At 39.7% G+C, this 22857-nt stretch overlaps 1 protein-coding gene across 3 annotated transcripts in view; it reads right to left on the reverse strand.

The window, feature by feature from the left end:
* Positions 1-22857, reverse strand: part of LOC134338239 (glutamate receptor ionotropic, kainate 3-like) — a 563480-nt gene that overhangs the window by 361906 nt on the left and 178717 nt on the right. For 2 of the 3 annotated variants that reach the window (XM_063033942.1, XM_063033944.1), the window contains exons 2-3: positions 12428-12595; positions 9604-9861 (exon numbers count right to left, since the gene is read on the reverse strand). In XM_063033942.1, the coding sequence (XP_062890012.1) occupies positions 9604-9861; positions 12428-12595 (426 nt within the window). Of the gene's footprint in view, positions 1-9603; positions 9862-12427; positions 12596-22857 lie in introns of those variants that run through there. The other variant, XM_063033943.1, reaches the window with a different exon arrangement.

Here is a 22857-nt window from a genome sequence, read left to right on the forward strand (position 1 = left end):
AATGCTTCCAACTCTCACTCAGACTTTATGTTCCAGATTCTAATTACCCTTTGGGTGACCAAGTTCAAAAGTGTGCTCCATTTGCTGTCATTTAATTTAAAAAGGAAGTTACTTCCTCAGCGTTTACAAAATCCAATGCACTGTCAGTTGTAGATTTGGAATAAAAAGACAACTACATTTTGGCACATAATTCACCTCACTGGAGCATTGTGTTCAGTATAGTCATGTTTTCTATATGCAGCACATATAGGAAACACAACTAATATTGAAGACAAGACTCCAAGAATGGTTTCACCAAGATCCTATGTTAGGTGTTGTAAAGTAAACATGACAACGTTCATTTATTACGTCCCATGCTGTTCCAGAGATGTTTGCCAGGATGCACCCAGCAAGTGGACAACGAGAGACTTTATCCCAGGGTGGAAACAGCTAATGTCCACAGATCCCTGAAAGTTGCCTCATAGGTGGATAGGGTAGTTAAGAAAGCTTATGGGGTGTTAGCTTTCATAAGTCGAGGGATAGAGTTTAAGAGTCGCGATGTAATGATGCAGCTCTATAAAACTCTGGTTAGGCCATAGTTGGAGTACTGTGTCCAGTTCTGGTCGCCTCACTATAGGAAGGATGTGGAAGCATTGGAAAGGGTACAGAGGAGATTTACCAGGATGCTGCCTGGTTTTGAAAGTACGCATTATGACCAGAGATGAAGGAAGATAGGGCTTTACTCTTCGAAGAGAAGGAGGATGAGAGGAGACATGATAGAGGTGTACAAGATAATAAGAGGAATAGATAGAGTGGATAGCCAGCGCCTCTTCCCCAGGGCACCACTGCTCAATACAAGAGGACATGGCTTTAAGGTAAGGGGTGGGAAGTTCAAGGGGGATATTAGAGAAAGGTTTTTTACTCAGAGAGTGGTTGGTGCATGGAATACATTGCCTGAGTCAGTGGTGGAGGCAGATACACTAGTGAAGTTTAAGAGATTACTAGACAGGTATATGGAGGAATTTAAGGTGGGAGGTTATATGGGAGGCAGGGTCTGAGGGTCAGCACAACATTGTGGGCCGAAGGGCCTGTACTGTGCTGTACTACTCTATGTTCTATGTAATATCAGGGAGCATAATTTTAAGGTGATTGGAGGAAAGTATGGGGGGAGGTGGTGTTAGGGGTAATTTTTTTTTAACACAGAGCATAGTAAGCGTGTGGAACACCCTGCCAAGGTGGTAGTAGAGACAGATACACTAGGGGCATTCAAGAAACTCTTAAATAGGCACATGAAAAATAGAACAAATTGGAGGACTATGTAGGAGAGAAGAGTTAGAGTGATCTTAGATCGGCACAGCATCATGGGCCAAAGGTCCAGTACTGTGCTTTACTGTTCTGTGTCTTCTAAAGCAAGAACAGAGAGAGGAATGCTGTAGAGTTTCGCTTATTCATATTTGAAGTGCCTCACCAATGCCAGCGGATGAATGAACATTCTTGGAAAAATCTGCATTCCAATGTTATCAAACTAGAATAAATAAAAATATATGCCGAGACCCTCCAGAGAGTATGTCACAAGGTGGAAATACAAGAGAGAACCTTAGAAGTAACAACATTTTCAATCAACTCCTGGATTGTATGCTGGTAAGAATAGGAAATAAAAGAAAAGACATGTTTAACAAAGAAACATAGAAAATAGGTGCAGGAGTAGGCTATTCGGCCCTTCGAGCCTGCACTGCCATTCAGTATGATCATGGCTGATCATCCAACTCAGAACCCTGCACCAGCCTTCCCTCCATACCCCCTGATCCCTTTAGCCACAAGGGCCAGATCTAACTCCCTCTTAAATATAGCCAATTAACTGGCCTCAACTGTTTTCTGTGGCAGAGAATTCCACAGGTTCACCACTCTCTGTGTGAAGAAGTTTTTCCTAATCTTGGTCCTAAAAGGCTTCCCCTTTATCCTCAAATTGTGACCCCTCATTCTGGACTTCCCCAACATCGGGAACAATCTTCCTGCATCTAGCCCGTCCAATCCCTTTAGGATTTTATATGTTTCAAAAAGATTCCCCCTCAATCTTCTAAATTCCAATGAGTATAAGCCTAGTCGATCCAGTCTTTCATCATATGAAAGTCCTGCCATCCCAGGAATCAATCTGGTGAACCTTATTTGTACTCCCTCTATGGCAAGGATGTGTTTCCTCAGATTAGGGGACCAAAACTGCACACAATACTCCAGGTGTGGTCTCACCAAGGCCTTGTACAACTGCAGTAGTACCTCCTTGCTCCTGTACTCGAATCCTCTCGCTATAAATGCCAGCATACCATTCGCCTTTTTCACCACCTGCTGTATCTGCATGCCCACATTCAATGACTGGTGTACAATGACACCCAGGTCTCGTTGCACCTCCCCTTTTCCTAATCGGCCACCATTCAGATAATAATCTGTTTTCCTGTTTTTGCCACCAAAGTGGATAACCTCACATTTATCCACATTAAATTTCATCTGCCATGAATTTGCCCACTCACCTAACCTATCCAAGTCACCCTGCATCCTCCTCACAGCTAACACTGCCGCCCAGCTTCGTGTCATCCGCAAACTTGGAGATGCTGCATTTAATTCCCTCATCTAAGTCATTAATATATATTGTAAACAACTGGGGTCCCAGCACTGAGCCTTGCGGTACCTCACTAGTCACTGCCTGAAATTCTGAAAAGGTCCCGATTATTCCCACTCTTTGCTTCCTGTCTGCCAACCAATTCCCTATCCACATCAATACCTTACCCCCAATACCGTGTGCTTTAAGTTTGCACACTAATCTCCTGTGTGGGACCTTGTCAAAAGCCTTTTGAAAATCCAAATACACCACATCCACTGGTTCTCCCCTATCCACTCTACTAGTTACATCCTCAAAAAATTCTATGAGATTCGTCAGACATGATTTTTTTCACAAATCCATGCTGACTTTGTCCGATGATTTCACCGTTTTCCAAATGTGCTGTTATCACATCTCTGATAACTGACTCTAGCAGTTTCCCCACCACCGATGTTAGGCTAACTGGTCTATAATTCCCTGGTTTCTCTTTCCCTCCTTTTTTATACAAGGCTGGAGAAACAGTGCGGAAGTTTCAGGTCCACAGGGCACTGAGACAGGCAATGGGACAGTAGTTTTTCCATCTCAATCCATCAGAAGGTAATGGGACCATTATCTTCAATGGCGAAGGATTAGAACAGGGATTCCCAACATTATATATGTTATGGACCCTTACCATTAACCAAAGGGTCTGTGAACCCCAAGTTGGGGGCCTTTGGATTAGAATAACTTATCAGTGGGAAAACACCAGAATGAAACGAGTTACATTGAGAAAGTGATAACATTAGAATACAGACCACTTTATAAGGGGAGGGGGTACGTCGACTCAGACCATGAGAGGCCTGCGTCGGGCATTTTCATGCCTTACAAGGCGCAGATTGGAAGTCTGTGTGGAGCGCCACTCCTCGCACAGACTAGAGCAATGTGTGATTAAGTGCCTTGCTCAAGGGCACAAACACACTGCCACAGCTGAGGCTCGAACTAGCGACCTTGAGGTAACTACACGAATGCCTTAACCACTTGGTCACGTGCCCAACACAAATAATACGTATAAGATTCATATATATATATATATAATCCATTATATAAAAATAAGGAAAAATCAGAGACTAGGTAAGAAAGAAATGTGGGATTGAGTAAAATTAGTTTAAAGTGCATGCAAACAAGCATACAGAGCCTGCTAAACTGGATTGTTGTGTTACGGACTCACAATTATGAGAGAATCACAAAAGAGCTCAAAATGGGAACCTGGCTAAGATAAGTGCAGGAATTAACATTGAATATAATGTATTCAGGAAAAGCCAAAATTCGGGGAAAAAACACAGTAGGACGAACAAGTCAATTAATTAAGGATACTGTTAGAGAGGCGGCATAAGAATGATAGTGACGGGCATGCAACACAGAATCTATCTGGCAGGCGTTGAAGGACTGAAGAGAAGCATTGAGCGATGGGAAAATCAAATAGTGGGAAGGAGGCAGAGAAGGAAGTTTGTGGGAAGTTACAAAATAATACAAATTATTTAGGGTGATGCTCATGGTGACTTCGATTTATGAGTAGACACTAGGAAGATAGCAGTATAAAGAGAAAAGAGAAGATAGTATTCCTGAAATATGTGAATAGGTTAAGGATTGGCACTGGATTCAGTCTTATTCCATTTGGCTAAAGTTGATAGAAGTATTGATTCATCTTGTTTTGTGAAATGAAGCAATACAATTATGGCATTTGGAGATGATACCAATGTAAAATATTGATTTAATATCATTGCATTTACTGAAATGAAAGAATGAAATCAAGTGTAAATGTAAATGAGGAAGAGCTTAAACACTGAGGAAGGGATTTAGCAGAAGTGGATTTTAATCAAATTAAATGATTAAAATAGGATACCTACAATAGGAGTCCTTCAAAGAGTTCATGGTTTGGGAACAGAGTATAATTCAACAAGAATGAAAGGGTATTAACTGCTTCAGTTTCCAGGATGACTAAATACCTGAGATTTAAATAATGGAGGAAGGATAACTCAGGATAAGGATCAGGCTCTGTTACAGTAAAAGTCCAAGCTCAAGGCAAATAATAGATTGGAAAAAAAGCTACATGAGAAGCAAAGGCTTCCTTCTGAGGAGTTATATAAACAAAGAACTGAACTTCAAATGGAACACAGTTTATTACTTTCGTCCTTGATTGTAAACCAATTAAAGAAAACAAGAAGTGAATTTTATGTACACAGTGACAAAATTGGCAAACTGTTGGCGAACCAATTGAAGTCTAACTATGCTAAATCTCAAATTAATCAGATTTATAATCAAAATGATCGACTGATACTTGATCATGCGGGGATTAATCAAACCTTCTTTGATTTTTATTCTTCCTTATATCAATCAGAGTCTCTTCGAGACTCTAAATATATGAATGATTTTTTAGATAACCTAGACTTCCCTGAGATTTCACAGGATATGTCTTCTATGCTAGATACTCCCATTACCACTGATGAGATTAAGAATGTTATTTCCTCTATGAACCTGGGGAAAGCTCCTGGCCCTGATGGGTTTACCGCAGAATTTTATAAATATTTTGCACCTTCATTAATCCCTTGGTTCTGTAGGGTTTTCGAGGCTTCATTAAAACTTGGTAAACTTCCCGAATCTTTCAATAGAGCGTCAATCTCTCTAATATTAAAGAAGGATAAAGATCCTGCTCAATGTGCATCTTATAGACCAATATCTTTATTAAATGTTGATTCTAAAATTTTTTCTAAGTTATTAGCAAACAGATTAGAAAAAGTACTTCCTTTTATTATTTCGGAAGACCAAACGGGTTTTATTAAAGGTCGTTACACTTTTTATAACATTCGCACACTGTTAAATATTGTTTATACCCCCTCACAAAATGTTCCTGAGTGTGTTATCTCTTTAGATGCTGAGAAAGCTTTTGATAGAGTAGAATGGCCTTACTTATTTAAGGTGCTTGAAATGTTTAATTTTAGCTCGAAATTTATATCCTGGATCAAATTGTTATATCATTCTCCTGTGGCCTCGGTCCGTACTAACTCTTTGAGCTCACCTTTTTTCCCTCTTTTTCGAGGTACTCGACAAGGTTGTCCTCTTAGTCCTTTATTATTTGATATTGCATTAGAACCTCTTGCAATTGCCATTCGAGAATCTCCAAATATTACTGGGATAACTCGGGGCTTAAAGTCCCATAAAATATCACTCTATGCTGATGACTTACTTTTATATATTTCTAATCCTTAAAAATCCATCCCTGCTGTTTTAGAGTTATTAGCACAATTTGGTCTTTTTTCAGGTTATAAATTAAATCTTAGTAAGAGTGAACTTTTCCCGATTAATAAACAACTTCCCTTATATCATAACTTTCCGTTTAAATTGATTAATAATTATTTTTCATATCTTGGGATTAAAATTACTTGTAAACACAAAGATTTATTTAAGATTAACTTTTTACCCTTAATTGACCATATTATTCAACTTTCATCTAAATGGTTTCCTTTATATTTAACTTTGATTGGTCGTATTAATGCAGTTAAGATGTTTTTTCTGCCAAAATTTTTATATATATTTCAGGCATTACCGATTTTTGTTCCAAAATCTTTTTTTGATAAAGTTGACTCAAAAATTTCTTCATTTATTTGGCAAAATAAAAACCCGAGACTGGGTAAAATACATTTACAGAAAGCTAAGAGAGATGGAGGTTTAGCATTACCTAACTTTAGATTCTATTATTGGGCAATTAATATTCGACATATGAAATTTTGGTTACTTGACCAGGATATACTATCCATTCCCAAATGGGTAGCATTGGAATTACAATCTGTTCAGGGCTATACACTTGGCTCTATTTTAGGTTTCTCTCTTCCTTTTGATTTGAAACGCCTCAAACAGGTATCTAACCCGATAGTTAAATATACCTTATGTATTTGGTTTCAAATCAGAAAATTTTTTGATCTTAACCAATTTGGGCTAGCGATTCCTATTTTAGGTAACATATTTTTTCCTCCCTCTTTTACGGATCGTGCTTTTCAAATTTGGAAGACTAAGGGTATTTCACGGTTTTTGGATTTATTTTTAGATGGTTCCCTTATGTCTTTTGAACAATTATCTAATAAATATAATTTATCAAGAATACATTTTTTTAGATATCTACAAGTTAGAAATTTCCTAAGTACTATACTTTCTTCCTTTCCAATGCTTCCTCCTACATACATTTTAGATACTATAATTAACCTTAATCCATGTCAGAAAGGTGCATCGGCTATGATTTATAATATTATTATGAAACTTAGGAAAGTTCCATTTGATAAGATTAGGGTAGATTGGGAACAGGAATTGGGTTCTATCATTTCCGTGGATGACTGGGGGCAGATTTTACAATTAGTCAATACTTCCTCTATCTGTGCTAAACATTCCCTAATTCAATTTAAAGTTGTCCATAGAGCACATATGTCCAAAGATAAATTAGCTCGTTTTTATTCTCATATTAATCCTTTTTGTGATAGATGTCCGGGGCAGATAACCTCTTTAACTCATATGTTTTGGTCTTGTCCTACTCTGGAAACTTTTTGGAGAGACATTTTTAATATTATCTCAAAGGTATTGAATATAGATATCTCTCCTCACCCTATTACTGCTATCTTTGGACTACCTAAAATTTCCAGTAATCTTTCTCCTTCAGCCCGTAGAATGATTGCATTTCTTACTTTAATGGCGAAAAGATGTATCTTACAACATTGGAAAGAGCTTAATGCTCCAACCACCTTTTTTTGGTTTTCTCAGACGATATTATGCTTGAATTTAGAGAAAAATAGAAGTAATCTTTATGATTCCTCACTTAAATTTGAACAGACCTGGAAATCTTTTATTCAATATTTTCATTTAATGTAATTTTTTTTCTTCTCTTTTTTGCTCCATATTTATATACTCTACTTGTTTTTTTTACTGTTTTTTATGGAGGTCGGGTTTGAGGACGTGATTTTAAGTTCGTTAACTCTACTTGGTTCCAAGTTAGCCCTTTGCTTTGCTTTGCTTTTAGTTTAGTTGCACGGTGGGTTTTTTTTTGGTGGGCAACACACATCAAAGTTGCTGGTGAAATTTGTTTTTGTTTTTTTTTCCTTTTCTCTATTGAGATATATATAAATTAGTATACTATTATGTTACCTTAGTATGTTATGTTTAAATTACATTGTTTGTATCACTTTTTTTTCTGTATTAATATCTCCCGTAATTTTATTATATTCTAACAGTGTATTAGTGCCTATATGGCTTACCTTTTTGTATACTTATTCAATAAAAGGATTTAAAAAGAAAGAGAAGCAAAGGCAGCATTCAATTACAGCTAATATGAAAGAGAAATCTAAAGTTCATAGCTGTCTTTTGAGGACAGGTTGGACAGGTTAGGGTTGTATCTGTTAGACTTTAGCACAGTGAGAGAGGATTTAAGTGAAACATAGAGGATCCTGAGAAGACATGGAGAGGATGTGAGAGAGTATCTAGGAACCGTGGTCATTCTTTAAACACAGGGAGAGAAATTATGCACTTTTTTTCTTAAGATGGACATGAATCTTTGGTATGCTTTTCAAGGGGCTCTGGAAAGTTGACTTTGAATACGTCTATGACAAAAGCAGAGGTAATTGGGAATAGGTAGGTGAAAAATAAGCAGGGGTGAACAGGAATTCAGAGCTGAGTTTGCAAGAAGAATAAAGAATCTCATTTTACAGTGGAGAACGCTTGAGGGAGGACGCTGAGTGTCCCGAACTTTCCCTTGACTTAAAAATTTGTATGTTTGGTATACAAGCTTTCAAAATATGTGTGGGCTGGTTAGGCCTTGATGACAAAGGTAGTCCAACTAATTTGTACATAGACCTTCTGAAAACATTTTATAAGGTAGCCCATACTGGTAAAATTGAACCTCATGAAATTAAGGACAATGGATGAATGCATAAGGGACTGAAAATGGAAGGTAATGGTAAACACTTTCTTTACAGCTGGCATAATGTGAACTCTGGTGTTCAGTATCAGGACGATTGCTCTCTTTGATCTATTAGCGACATGTTCTTGGGAATATAGTGCCTGCACAAAACTCAGGAACATGAGTCCTGAGTGAGAAGGATAGCAATGGAGTGCTGGATGACAATGGCAGACTGGAGAATTGGTCAGCCACAGAGCGGGTGAGCATAATGTGGAGAAGTCCAAAATTATTCATTGTGGTAGAAGAACAAGGAGAGGAAATGGAGAGATTTGGATTGAGAGACTTGGACATGGACGTGCACATCCTTACTAACATCAGGTTGAAATATCTATTAAAAAGATCTGGAATTCTTTTAGCAGTTCCAATGTAGGTATTTTTTTTATATAAAGGCAAGACGTAGAGCTATAAATTAAAGAAAAACATATGTAAATCCATATCTGGAGTATTGTGGCCAATTATCAAAAGTATGCTTAGCTGTTCATTGATTCTATTGTACTTCTTTCTTAAACTGTGAATGTCCACAAGAAAATGAATCACTGGGTGGTATATAGTGACATTAAGGTACTTTGATAATAAATTTATTTTGAACTTTAAATTATGTTTTGAGAAGGATTGAAAGGGGCAAAGTAAATTGTTGAAATGGGTGAGAATGAAAGAATTCAGCTAAGCCAAGAGACTCAAGATAGCCAATCCTTGGGGCAGCACGGCTAAGGGTTGATTGAAACAGTGGTGATAAAAACACATGATAAATTTTGACTGGATTGGCAAATAGCTTCTGGCAGTAGAAGGGCAGTAATTAGGGACATGGTGCATTGTTATGATCTGAAATAATGGAAGCAGTTTCAATAATAACTTTTCAAAGGAAATAAATATCTGAAGAGCGATAAAGTAAATATGAGGCTGGTAAAGTAATTTGTTCTATTTCAAAGACCCAACAAAGTCATGATGAGTAGAGGTGCCATGTTGCTTTATAATTGCATTCTCTGATTTCCATCCACTCTCTATTTCATACACATCCCTCTCCATTTCGTCACGAGCCCAGATCTTGACTTACCAGTGCTATCGTCATAAACTACTGTTGCTGTCCGCCATTTTAGAAACTGCACCAGGTCCAGAATGGCATAGCTCAGCGAGGAATAGTCAGGATAAAAGTTGGTGTAGAAGGAGTCCCTGTTGTCCATGGGATGATGCTTCCATCGGATCTGGATGTGAGGTACTTCCAGTGCATTGCAGATAGATTGAACAGCATTGGATGAGGAACTATGAGAAGGCCCGAATATTGCCACCACTCCCAAGGACAGCTGATCACAGGCTGAATCAAAAAATCAGAACCATCAACTGTGACAAGCACGTGTTGATATAGTGACACTACGAATAAATCTTTCATTGTATAATTTGCAAAGAAATTTCATTTTATCAGACTATGTCTGTTGACTTTAGCATCAAGAGAATTACCTTGGAGAAGGCCGTGACTGTGAGGAGGAAGATAATTTCAGATACATTTGCTTATTTATGTTAAAATAAATGCAATTTTCTCTCACTGACTTATTCCCTGAGTAAATATTTTCCACGACTGTGAATGTTGGCAGACTGAGAATGGTTGTGGCTTTACCTAACTTTGTAAAGGGACTGAGAAGATCCCCTCTAGTTTTAAGCGTGTTTCTAAATATCCATGACCTTTACCCACCAATCCCAAACTCTAACCTACCACCCAAATGGAAGGTTGAGTAGATAGTAATTGAGTATTAATATTAATGATTTCTTAATATCCCGCGGACACTAATTAAACTTCACAAAACTGAAGTGTTTTCTTTAATCAACAACTGTATTAGCATACACAAGAAGTCATGCTTTTTGAAGGTGCATTTTGCCCTCCATCTGGAAATCCACTGATTTAGCTCTTTAATGGTATGACAAATGACAAAACCGACGTTTAATGGAATATCATCTTCTCAAAGTTGGTTGATCCAGAGCTGGAAGGTGGCAAAATGTAGCATTTCCTACGTTCCTCTATATTGACGGTGCCTGGAGGTTTATGGCAGGGAGTTTCTCCCTTTTGCGCCTGCTATCGGGGACTCGGGAGTTGATCGACTCAGGGACTTTTGAGACTTTTTTTACTGTGCCCATGGCCTGTTCTTTATCAAATTATGGTATTGCTTTGCACTGCTGTAACTATATGTTATAATTATGTGGTTCTGTCAGTGTTAGTCTTTGGTTTGTCCTGTTTTCTGTGATATCACTCCGGAGAAACATTGTATCATTTCTTAATGCATTTATGTATTTCTAAATGACAATAAAAGAGGACTGAGTGTTCTCATAATCTAATCTAATCTAATTTACATTTTATTTTGCACCAACTGTAACTTGTTTTGCTTTGCTAGGTGGTATCAATAGTCTCAGGTTCTCTCAGTGTTACTCCTCTCCAATTTCCTATATAAATGTGACTGTCCATTGGAAAAGGTAAGGCCTTTGAAGGCAGTTCAAGGATGTGGTGAGGCAGCCTTGGCCTCGAATTTTAGTGCTCAGTGGTGACATCTGCTGGATTGCAATGTACATGTGAAGCCACTGCTGCCATTTTGTAGCGGAGAATAGTGTGGAGTGTACCCAGGAAAGAAAGTTTAAGGCAAGGAATGAGTCCCAACAGTGCACTATTTAAAGGATTTCCACCAAATCCTGCATCTTTCTTGAGATGCCTGTCAAAGAAATCAAGATTCGAAACACAGCAATGAAACAGATTTTAGGTAAAGCCATCAATAAAGATTTGGAGAGATCAATGTCCTTTAATCTTCTCTACCATCCCCAATTCAAAGTTACTATCAAAGAGGTGAGATATCTGCAAATAATTCTCTCCAGTCTTACAAAATGTTCATGCCATACTGTCCAATAACTTGCAACAATTCAGTGTAGGAAGTTGGAGCTCCAGACGTTGTGGCCAGAAAACCAAAGTCAGTTAGTGAAGTGCATTTAACTCCCAAGATTACTCGCAATCAATGTTCAAAAATCTTACAAACCAAATTCCAGAGCAAGCTAAAGCCTGTAGCTAAATTTCTCAAAATCCAAGTGTGCACTTAAGACAGACCAACAAAGAAGTCAAGGTTCAGAGAGGAACGCCAGTGAACACAGAGTGCAGTACAGCACAGGAAAAGGGCCTTTGGTGCCCTTTGGTGCAATGACAACAATGCCAGTTCAAACTAAATCCTATGGGTTTGCATGTGGTCCATATTCCTCCATCCCCTTCCCATTCAGGTATCTGTCTGAATGCAACTTACACACCATTTTCACCACATCCCCAGCAGCATGTTCCAAACACCTATCATTCCCTGCGTGAATAAAAAATCCTTCCTTGCAAATCTTCTTAAACCTTCCTCCTCTCACCTTCACTTTTGACATTTACACCCTGGGGGGAAAAAAAGACTCTGACTGCCTATCCTATCTTCGCCTCAAAATAGTTCAACCCACAGCTTCCAAAATTCCAGAGCAAGTAAGACATTCCAAAGTTTGTCCAAACTTTCCTTACAGCCAATACTCTCTCATCGAGGCAGCATTCTGGTGGACCTATTTTACACTCTTTCCAAATCTTCCCTATCTGCCCTGTAATGTGACACCACCCAGTACCACACACAGTGTTCAAAATGAAGCCTATCCAAAGCATATTCACCTACAATGTGGCTTCCCAATTTTTTATTGCATGCCCAGGCAAATGCACCATAGACTTTCTTTACCTCCATATTTAATTGTTTTACCACTGGATAAAATGAATTGTTTAAAAAAGTCCACAAGCACACAGTTCCAGGTGATCTAAGCAAAAAATTAAAATGTATTTGTATCAGTTAGCTGCCAAACCTAAGGCAGTAACTTCTTCTGAAACAGGGACGTACCTTTTCGAGATGCCTCAAAACTGTCGTAGATGTTTATTCTTTGAATGTCGTATGTCAGAGTTGTGTTGGGGAGCAAGGTCCTGTTCCTGTTGATGTTATTAACGGCAAACTTGAAGGCCAGCTCTTCTGCTCCCACAGAGCCACCTTCCACTAACTCAAAGATCCCACCTGCAACAGAAAGACAGAGGGTCACCAAATGCACAGGAACGTTTTCCTGTGCAGAGATGGGGGAGGCTGGTTAGATCATCTCTGGTCATAGATACATGGTACATCCCTGGCAATAAGATACATGCTACACTGGAGCATTTCTGCTGACTATTATTTCAAAGTGTCCTTGACATTACTAGAATTAGTGGACAGAGATTACATTTTCATCATTTCCACACAAACAATTCATGGGGGTGTGAGTGGAGGTGGGAGCAGTGTACAGATCTCTTCTACTCTCTGATTAATTCATGATGAGAAATTGGGCCTACTTGAGTATATTTGTCTTCACATGCAACATGTACATAAAAACTGTTTTGCACACATTAGATCCCATTAATAACCATCACCGTGGATCAATCAGTAACAACTGGGAGACTGTCCCAGTTATTCCATTTTTGGAGTTACCAACAAAAATTTATTGTTGGATGCATAAACTATCATATGTGTTTTTCTACTCATAGAAAACTTAGAAACCCCTACACTGATTACTGAGTTTTCTATGCTCCATTTCCCCCCCCACCAGTATCACTGATAAAGACAGTGGCTACATCTACTTGCGTGCCTTAGTGAAAGAAAGGTTGCAATCAGTCCCTTTGATATGCTGTACCTCAAAGTGTCTCGAGCCTCCTGTAGCCCAGGAGATTGTTCAGGTCAAATCAGGTGGGAGGTGCCCAGGTCGGCACTGGGCACCACTTTCTACACTTGCCCTCACACTAATGCCAGCCTTTTATGCTGTTGTACTGCACCTTCTTGGTCAGATTTTTTAACAGCCTAATCACTTCCTCTCACAGCAGGGAAGTGGTGAGCTAACTGCAAGTTCAGAAGGTAGTTTCTAAGGGGAAACTTGCAGATAAAGCCTTAGACATGATTCACTATTAAACCATTCCAATGAATATTTAATTGAAACTTTCACTAATTCCCACTCTTTTTGTGGGTGACCTGACTGGGTGCTAATACGATGCAGAGAATCTGTTTAGCATTACATTACTGAGTTAAACTCCAATTTCTAGGCAAGAGAATTCAATGACCCTTTAAAGTGAGTCACTTTCATTTGGTGTTGTGTTTTTTTTAACTTGCCAACATAACGCAAACTTGGATCCCACTTCCAACTCTAATAATGAAGCAAAAGGTGGTTTACACAATAGATTACATGGACAGATTAGTTATTCTATTCCTCAATAGTTTCCTTTTCCTGTCCAAAGACCATGGTTCCTGCCCTTGGAAAGCCTGTCAAGTTGAAGTGAGGTGCATTGAAACAACTGCTTTAGGTTAGATGCCTATACACTGCTGGTTGTAGACTAACCCTAAATGTCAACAAGCAGCAACAAAATGCCACCAATTGGGGCAGCATGGTAGTGTGGTGGTTAGCTCAACATTTTACAGTGCAGGTGATCCGGGTTTAATTCCTGCCGCTGCCTACAAGGAGTTTGTACGTTCTCCCTGTGACCACATGTGTTTCCTCTGGGTGCTCTGGTTTCCTCCCACAATTCAAAGACCTACCAGTTGGTAGATTAGGCTCAGATTAAATCAGGGAATAGTTAGGTAGGTAGTTAGTTAGTAAAGTAAAAGCATCCGTTAGTCTTGCGAGACCGTGGATCTGTGCCTGGAAAGTCTTCACTCTCCAGGGCGCAGGCCTGGGCAAGGTTGCATGGAAGACCAGCAGTTGCCCATGCTGCAAGTCTCCCCTCTCCACGACACCAATGTTGTCCAAGGGAAGGGCATTAGGACCCACACAGCTTGGCACCAGTGTCGTCGCAGAACAATATGTGATTAAGTGCCTTGCTCAAGGACACAACACAAGTTGCCTCGGCTGGGGCTCGAACTCACGACCTTCAGTCCAATGCCTTAACCACTTGGCCACGTGCCCAAACAGTTAGTTAGTAAGTAAATAAACAAATACATAAAATCTGCTCCCTGCTCTACACCTTCCACATTGACCCTTATGTCCTACCACAGCTTCCGCACAATTAGACTCCCACAATCCAAATCCTAGCTCCCAACCATTTTCTAAACCCTCAATTCAAAATCTAAAAGCCCCAATCTCTTTTTGATGATTCCAGAAATAAACTTTGTGATCTGTTCCCAACCCTCACTCAGTACAAAACCTGAAGATCTCAATCTCTAACCAGCTCACAGTCCAAACCACGAAGAGGCCGATCCTCCCTCATAGATTCTTCCTGTCTCACAGTCACTGTCTGAGCATCTTATAACAGAGTAGGTAGAAATACATCCTTTTGTCACAGCACATTTTCTTTGAAAATTCTATCCGGTAAATCTCACTCTTTCCCCTGAGCCCTACCAATGTTTCTGCTTTAAGTATATATTCAATTTCCTTTTGAAATCTATTGCCAATAATTCTACTCCCTACTGAAAGCTTTTCTCATGACACTCATATGTTGCGTGACAGAAATCTATCGCTGTATATATAAAAAAATACAAAGCCTTTATATTTCAACACAGTAGGCATTTGGACATAGGTGGAAACAAATCTGAACCACATGCTCAGAAACCAATTATCCTTTCCCAAAGCCTTATTCCCCATCCACTCTATGACAATAACATAATAATTGCCGAATGGAGTGCTGCATAATAGTTTAATCGAGTAATGGGTGACAAAGTGATGAGACCAAGAACAACTGTGATAATTTAAAAATAAACATAATTAAACAGTTCATTAAAACCTCAGGAAATTAATGCTTGGATTGATTTCAAAGATAACAAAGCAGAGAGTGAAGGGGTTACGTAATAAATGAATAACCTTTTACAAAGTGACCAAGCTCTTATAAAAATGGCCAAAATTTCCCATTTAAGTGATATTTTTTATTTCATTATGTGGTAATCAATCAAACTGCTGTCACAAGTTAAAAGTATCACCATAACTCATCATAAAAAGCACTTTCTCATTAAGAATGGAGCAATAGAAAAGAGTACAAAACACACAGATGAATGTAATGAATAATATCAGAGGAACTGAACACTTTTTTAATTGGATCTGTCTTTGCAACTACTTCATTGATCACAAAAGGTGATAGATTTATGTTGGCTAGTGTAGTTTAGCACCAACTGGTGGGTGTACAGCTTCTGCAAACTTTCCTGGATAGACCCTTTCTAAGTTCACAATGAAGGCAGACCATAGCATCTTCTCCACGAGGAGAATGGAAAGGTGGCAAGGAAACACCAATTCCTTTGAGCGGAGAATCCTACAAAAGATAGATGATTCAGCCCAGTACATCACAGGTAAAGCTTTCCCAATCACTGAGCACATCTACATGAAATGCTTGTTGTAGGAAATCAGCATCCATCATCAGGGACCCCCACCACCCAGGCCATGTTCTTTTCTCATGGCTGCTATGAAGGTACAAGAGCCTAGGGACTCGCACCACCAGGTTGAAGAACAGTTACTACCCCTCAACCATCAGGCTCTTGAAAGAAAGGGGACAAGAACACTCACTTGCCCATCCACTGAGATGTTCCCACAATCAATGATCTCACTTTAAGTACTCTTTCACTTGTTATCTCATGTTCTCATTATTTATTACTATTTACATATATTTGTATTCACACAGTTTTGTTGACTTCTGCACCTGGTTGATCTTTCATTTATCTTGTTGTAGTTACTATTCTGTAGATTTGCTGAGTCTGCCCACAGGAAAATGTATCTCAGGGTTGTATATGGTGACATATATGTATTTTGATAATAAAATTTACTTTGAACTTTGTTTAGTGGCCCTTTAGGAGGTTAAACCTATTTGAAGAGACCTGGATGCATTAACTCAGGATTAGAGTCAGAGAGATATAGTGCCCAAACAGGCACAATAATTCGCTGAGTCAATGTTGCCTAGCAACTACTCATTTACACTAATCCTACATTACTCCCATTTTTATTTGCTCCACATTCTCAATTACTCCCCCTAGACTCCACCACTCACCCACACATGAGGAGTAATTTACAGTGGCCAAATGACCCGCCTACCCACATGTCTTTGGGATATGGATGAAACCGGAGCACCGAGAAGACATCAATGTGGTTACCAGGAGAACTATGACAAATGCCGGAAAGTGAAGCATATGATTAAAGAGAATGGGAATTTAGAACTGGGATGCAAGAAAGAATGGACATCAACAAAATCAATTAGTATAAGAAGCATGGCCTTTGCGGAAAGCATGATCTTGGAATCAGTCTGCCCAACTTCATCAAATGTTAGCAAGTGGGGTACCAAATATCAAACGACAGCCAATTTTGTTTTTATTGTGTGTGTGAAGCAAGAAATTTCAAGCATTTAACCCAGAAATGTATCCAAAAAGAGCAGCTTTGGTGGCATATTTCAAAAGTGCGCTGGGACTTAAATTCTCTGAAAACATTGGGGTTGTCACATGAGTGGATTGACAGCAGAAGAGGGGATAGAACTGGAGCTTCAAAAATGGCAGAATGCATTCAAATATCTCAGTAAGATGCAAACCATGCTAAGATGCAATAGTATTTTGTGATATTTATATCAACATTCATTCATTCAAACTGTAATTAAATATAAATGCTGCAATTAAACTAGAACATCTAGATAAACCACTGCTCTTCTGGGAGTGGATTAAGGCAACATTCAGATCTTAATCATAATGAGAGTGATTAAGAGAAAATTGACTACAATTACTGCAATGGGTCAGCCAGCCTCCCAATGCCTCCCCCCCCCCCCCCGCCATACAGGGCTCACACACTCTGATTAAATTAAGCACAAAAATTTAAGAGCCCGGTGATCGCCAAACACAAAAATGACTCACATTATGATGGCTTGGAGAATCAGTACCATCTTTTTGGAAATTTAACTGACCCAGAAAAATCAAATTGTTCTGTCCTTCAGGCAATCGATCTATGTTTTTACTATGTGATTAAGCACATTCAGCTTTTATTTTGAAATGAGCAGTTTCAGATCTGATTTTGGTCACTTCCTGTGTAGTCAGAAAGAGTAGTAGGAAAGCACATTAGCTGGCAGAATGCCAGAGGTTTATGTTAGGAGCTAAAGAAGTTTCTACCTAAAGCCATCCTGTCATTTTCCCAGCAGAAGCATTGCTTTTTCTCTCCTTATTCACTATGTCATACCATTGAGTGTACAATAAACCAAAGGAGCGAGAACACTACATCCTGACTCCCAAGTAATTTTTGAATGGAGATTGGCTCACTGTCTAGTTGATGTCACACCACCTCAGCGAGGGCTGTACACAAATATTTAGGGGATCAAAATAAGTAGCCAGGTAAAGATAAATTGTCATTGGCATTGATGGCTGTTTGCTCTGGATCTGTAAAACTGATACAGTTATTCAACATGCAATTAAGATATACTCTATGTTACTTATGCGTTCACTACATGAACAATTATTTTTCCTGTTACTGGTCCTTTTTCACCATTTTTTTAAATATTAAAGAAATATGCAGTTAGAAGTGCAAAGTTCTAATTATTTTCTGGCGGGAATGGATCAACATAATATCAAAGTTGCTCTTTTTCTCATTGCCTTTCTCAAAAGCCAATCCAGTCTTATTTATGCATGTAATTAATGTAGTGCACACTCTCAAAATGGGGTCCAAAGCACTGTGCAATGCTGACCTGCGTATTGTAATCAGCGGGAAATATAGTGCTCTACTTAAACGACACTAAGCACATGTGCTATTAATTTGACCTCATTCTTAGAAACTACTGACCTGGCTCTTATCCATTAATTTCCTGGAAGAGGAAGTTGACATTTGGTGTAAAGATGTACCAGATACATCACCGATGTTTGGTGACATGAATGAAACAATGGGACAGCCCTGCAGATCTTCAGTTTAAAAAGCGGAAAGAAATAACGAAAGCCATGTTAAGAAAGGTGAATTTGAGGGAATGATTTCAAAGTCGAATCATGTGCATACATTAATAAGGAGAAGCGAAAGACTGGGCTTAGAGTGAAAGGGAAGCAAATGTAAGAAAATGTTAAGATTTTGACTTTAACATTTTAAAGTTTTCCTAATGTAGTGAAAACCTTGAGCAGGAGACGTATCACAGTTGGTTTGCCACCAGAAAGGTAGTTTGCCAGTGATTATTAATTATCATATCATTAACCTTATGTTCTGAGTTGTAATGGCCGGGCTTATTTTTCCGAGTGATATTGCTTCATTATTAAGCAAGTATAACAATACCCCCTGACAAACAGATGGACTGAGAGCTGGATGCGGTTTTCATAAGGATAAATTGAACAACTCAGATTTTGATTTTAAATACTCACATTTAAATGCATTCGTCTAACTTGGCATTTTTTCTGAGCAATTTATTCATAAGTAACATGGAATAACTTGTCATTTTGCTGTCATTATTTTGTCAACCCCTGACTGTCTACATTCAAAGCGTAAGCCACAGATAACACTTTCCAAGAGTGAATATTTCAATATTTTGAAGGGCACTTCAGAAATTTGCAAATATTTGTCAGAGACACAAAGCCAGAAAAGTACATGAAAACACAATTTTGATGGAACGCTACTTGAGAAGCTACAGATGACATATGGCGTGAATTTTATTTATTTTAAAAATATTTATTTATTTATTCCAGCCCTTCAAGCTACACCACCCAGCATCAGATTTAATCCGAGCCTACCTAATTTACTGTAAGGGGGTTTCATCTCTTATGTTACTGCGTAGGCTAATTAAAATGGCTTCTTTGTTATGTTAAGTGCTGAGAAAGTCCTCCCGCTAGCAGTTTGTTGAATCACGTTACTGATAAGAAGATGTTATGAACCAATTGGGATAGTTGTTAAGTTTTTGGTGTATTTGGGGTTTTGGGGGAGAAGGCGGGAGAGAGAGACAGAGGATTGTCCAGGTGCTGTGAGGTCCGCTAATGGGGTCAGACCCCGAGCAGGGCGTTCAGCGAGGAGAGGAGACGGAGACGGACTCGTGTGGAGCGTCTGGTCGACCACCGCTGTTGGTCCCAGGTGGCCGGTCGAGGTGGTCCGAGGGGTCGCAGGGTGAAGAAGAAGGGTCCTGAGGTCCAAATGTTTGTGCACGAAGAGATTGAACTTTGATAAGTGTGGTGCCTTTTATTTTCCTTTTATATTTTATTCTCTATTAATTATATATTTCCAGTAATATCTATAAACTGTAAATCATTTAATTGTATCTGGTGTATTGTCTGTTATTTGGGTGGGGTGGGGTACATCACACAGCATCCACACAAACTAATTACCCAGTTTGCCGGGGCCGAGGGCTGTTTCCCTAGACGACAGCGAGCCGAGCGACCCTGAGGCTGGCCAGGGGGGCTACATTATGTTACGAGAATACACATAAAATTAAGATGTTTGCTGGCCTGGGCTAGCATCAGTGGCATCAGCAGTTGGTCTGCCACCTGCCCTCAGGGGAAGGAGAGATAAGGAACAATGGAGCAGCGTCTGGAGATGTGTAATGGAGGGACGTGGGAGAGGGAGCTGTCTGGAGCGGCTCCCCCTTTGAACCCTGAACTGTTTGAAGTGATGGACAGGCGATACCCCAGCAGGGGGATAAAAAGGGACAGGTTCGCTAAGACAGACACACGCCACCCGAGGTAACGAGACCCTGGAAGCGGTGCGCCTCTCATGAGTGGTGAGAAGTACCGGACAACGCACAGGGTGGAAAGGTACGATCAGCGGGAGCCCGGTGTGTGTCCGCCCTTGCCTGGGTGCCGGGTTCACTGCAGAGGATCGACCGCATCTGGAGGAGGGGTCACAGTCGGTGACCTCAGGTGACATCACCAAGGACCCGCCCAAAAGTTGCTCGTGAGCAATCTCGCTGGTCTGTGAGTGAAGCTGTGCTGAATGATGAGTTGTTCTCTCTGTCTCTCTTCCCCCACCTTGTCCATCGCCATGGCAACGATTACTGCGAACTGAACTTTGAGTCATTTTGAAATTGGTCATTTACCCCTAGACAACGATAGTGCTTGATTGATGCTGTTATCTTAATTCTGTGCACATGTGTGGTTATCATTGTTGAATTGTTGCATTTATTATCCTTTCGATTACTGTGTTGCTTGTTTCTTTAATAAAACTTTCTTAGTTCTAGTACTCCAGACTCCAACTGAGTGATCCATTTCTGCTGGTTTGGCAACCCAGTTACGGGGTACGTAACAATTACAATAACTAATTAACCTACCAACCAGTTCATTTTTGGACTGTGGGAGGAATCCAGAACACCCAGAGGAAACCAATGCAGTCATGGGGAGAACATACAACTTCTTACAGGCAGCAGTGAGAATTGAACCCAGGTCGCCTCTTTTGTTAAGCATTGTGCGACTGTGCTGCCTGTTGTATCTAATTAAAATTTTCACTGTGAAGTTGAAGATAACACATGACTGAGTTTTTAATTATTTTAATCTACTTTATGGCCTGTAACATTGCCATCTGAGCTGACCGTATCTAACACGGATTACAATTATTCTGCTAATTAACGCAGCAGAGCTGGTGTTGTTATTTCTTGGTTGAAAATTTACAAGCTGATCCTTGTTTTAAAGTTACAAATCCTATTTATTTGAACTACGACAATAAAACTGAAGAAAACTGTCCCATGAAATTCAAAGCTAAAATTTCCATGGAACTGTTTCAGAGACGTGGGCTTTTGCGATCTCCTGGGGGATTTGTCAAGGATGAGTGCGGGTACAGGGAGCGAGGCAGCTATTGCTGGGGTTGGACGCTGCATCAGTTCTTAATGGCAGAACATGAACCTATGGTTGTTTCCATTACTCCATGCTGATCAAAGCATCGAGCAAGAATAAAATCATCGATTTTGAGAGTGAAAAATGAACAACTGTTCTGCAGTGTCTAGCTGTGTTTGACTGGTCGTCCTCTTTTCCCACTTCTACCGCCGGGCGGGAGGTGCAGGAATCTTGGATCCCACACTGCCAGGTCAGCCATCAGACTCCTGGACCAGCTTCACTTCCCTCTGCACCAAACGGGCTCCATAGCTGTGGACTCACTTTCGGGGACACTGCAGTTTATGTTCCATGTGTTTTTGTTCACTATTTTTCTATTATTTCTGAGATTTGACCAAGGCACTTCAGCATGGATCTCACTCTGCAGCTTTGGTCTGCAACCATCAGCACTCACCCCAGTGTGGAACCTTCTCTATGGATGCTGCCTGCAGCCATCAGCCTCCTGAACCGGCTTCACTCACTGAACTGGCTCTGTGGCTGTGTTTCGGGGACTCTGTGGTTAACGTTCTGTGTGTTATTTGCTTTTTTTATTGTTTGTATAATTTATTCTTTTTTTCTCCACACACTGGGTGCTTGATTGTGTGGGTTTTTATTAATGGGGTCTTTTGTCCTTCTTGGTTTTGTGACTGCCTGCAAGAAGTCCAATCTCAAGCTGTATACAGTATACATACTTTGATAATAAATGTACTTTTAACTTTCTAGAAGTTGAGGAGAGAGTGAAACCATATTTCAGTTCTGATGAATTACCACTGACCTGCGTCATTCATTCAGGATTTCTCTCTCTGGGTACTGCCTGAACTGCTATATATTTCCAGAATTTACGGTCATTTCAAATTGCTAACATTCAATATATGTATTTCATTTCTTTGTACATTGCTGGTATCACTTAGGCTGTGGTTAAAGCAACAACCATTATTTCTCAGACTTGAGGTTTCATTTTATACCTACAGTAGACAGGACAATGTCTCAGACAGGGTGGAGCACAACTGTTTCTAAGACCATAAGACGTAGGAGCTGAGTTAGGCTATTCAGCCCATTGAGTCTGCTCCACCATTCACTCATGGCTGATTTATTTTTCATGTCAACCATATTCTCATGCCTTCTCCCCAAAATCTTTGATACCCTTACTAATTAAGAACGTATTAACCTCCATTTTAAATATACCCAATGACTTGGCCTCCACAGCCTTCTGTGGCAATTCATTCCACATATTCATCACACTCTTGGCAAAGGAATTCTGCCTCTTCTCTGTTCTAAATGGAAGTCCGTATATTCAGAGGCTGAGCCCTATAGTCCTAGAAACTCCCACTATTGGAAACATCCTCTCAAAATCCACTCTCTGTGCCCTTTTCAAAATTCATTAGGTTTGATTGAGAATTTCCCCCCCACCCCTCTCCCTTTCTTCTAAATTTCAGGCACAGAGCCATCAAACATTTCTCAAACACAAATCCTTTAATTCCCTAGATCATTCTTGTAAACCTCCTCTGGACTCCCTCTGATGCCAGAATATCCTTTCTTAGATCTGG

This window comes from Mobula hypostoma, chromosome 26 (genome assembly GCF_963921235.1).
Source record: "Mobula hypostoma chromosome 26, sMobHyp1.1, whole genome shotgun sequence".
Classification (NCBI taxonomy): domain Eukaryota; kingdom Metazoa; phylum Chordata; class Chondrichthyes; order Myliobatiformes; family Myliobatidae; genus Mobula; species Mobula hypostoma.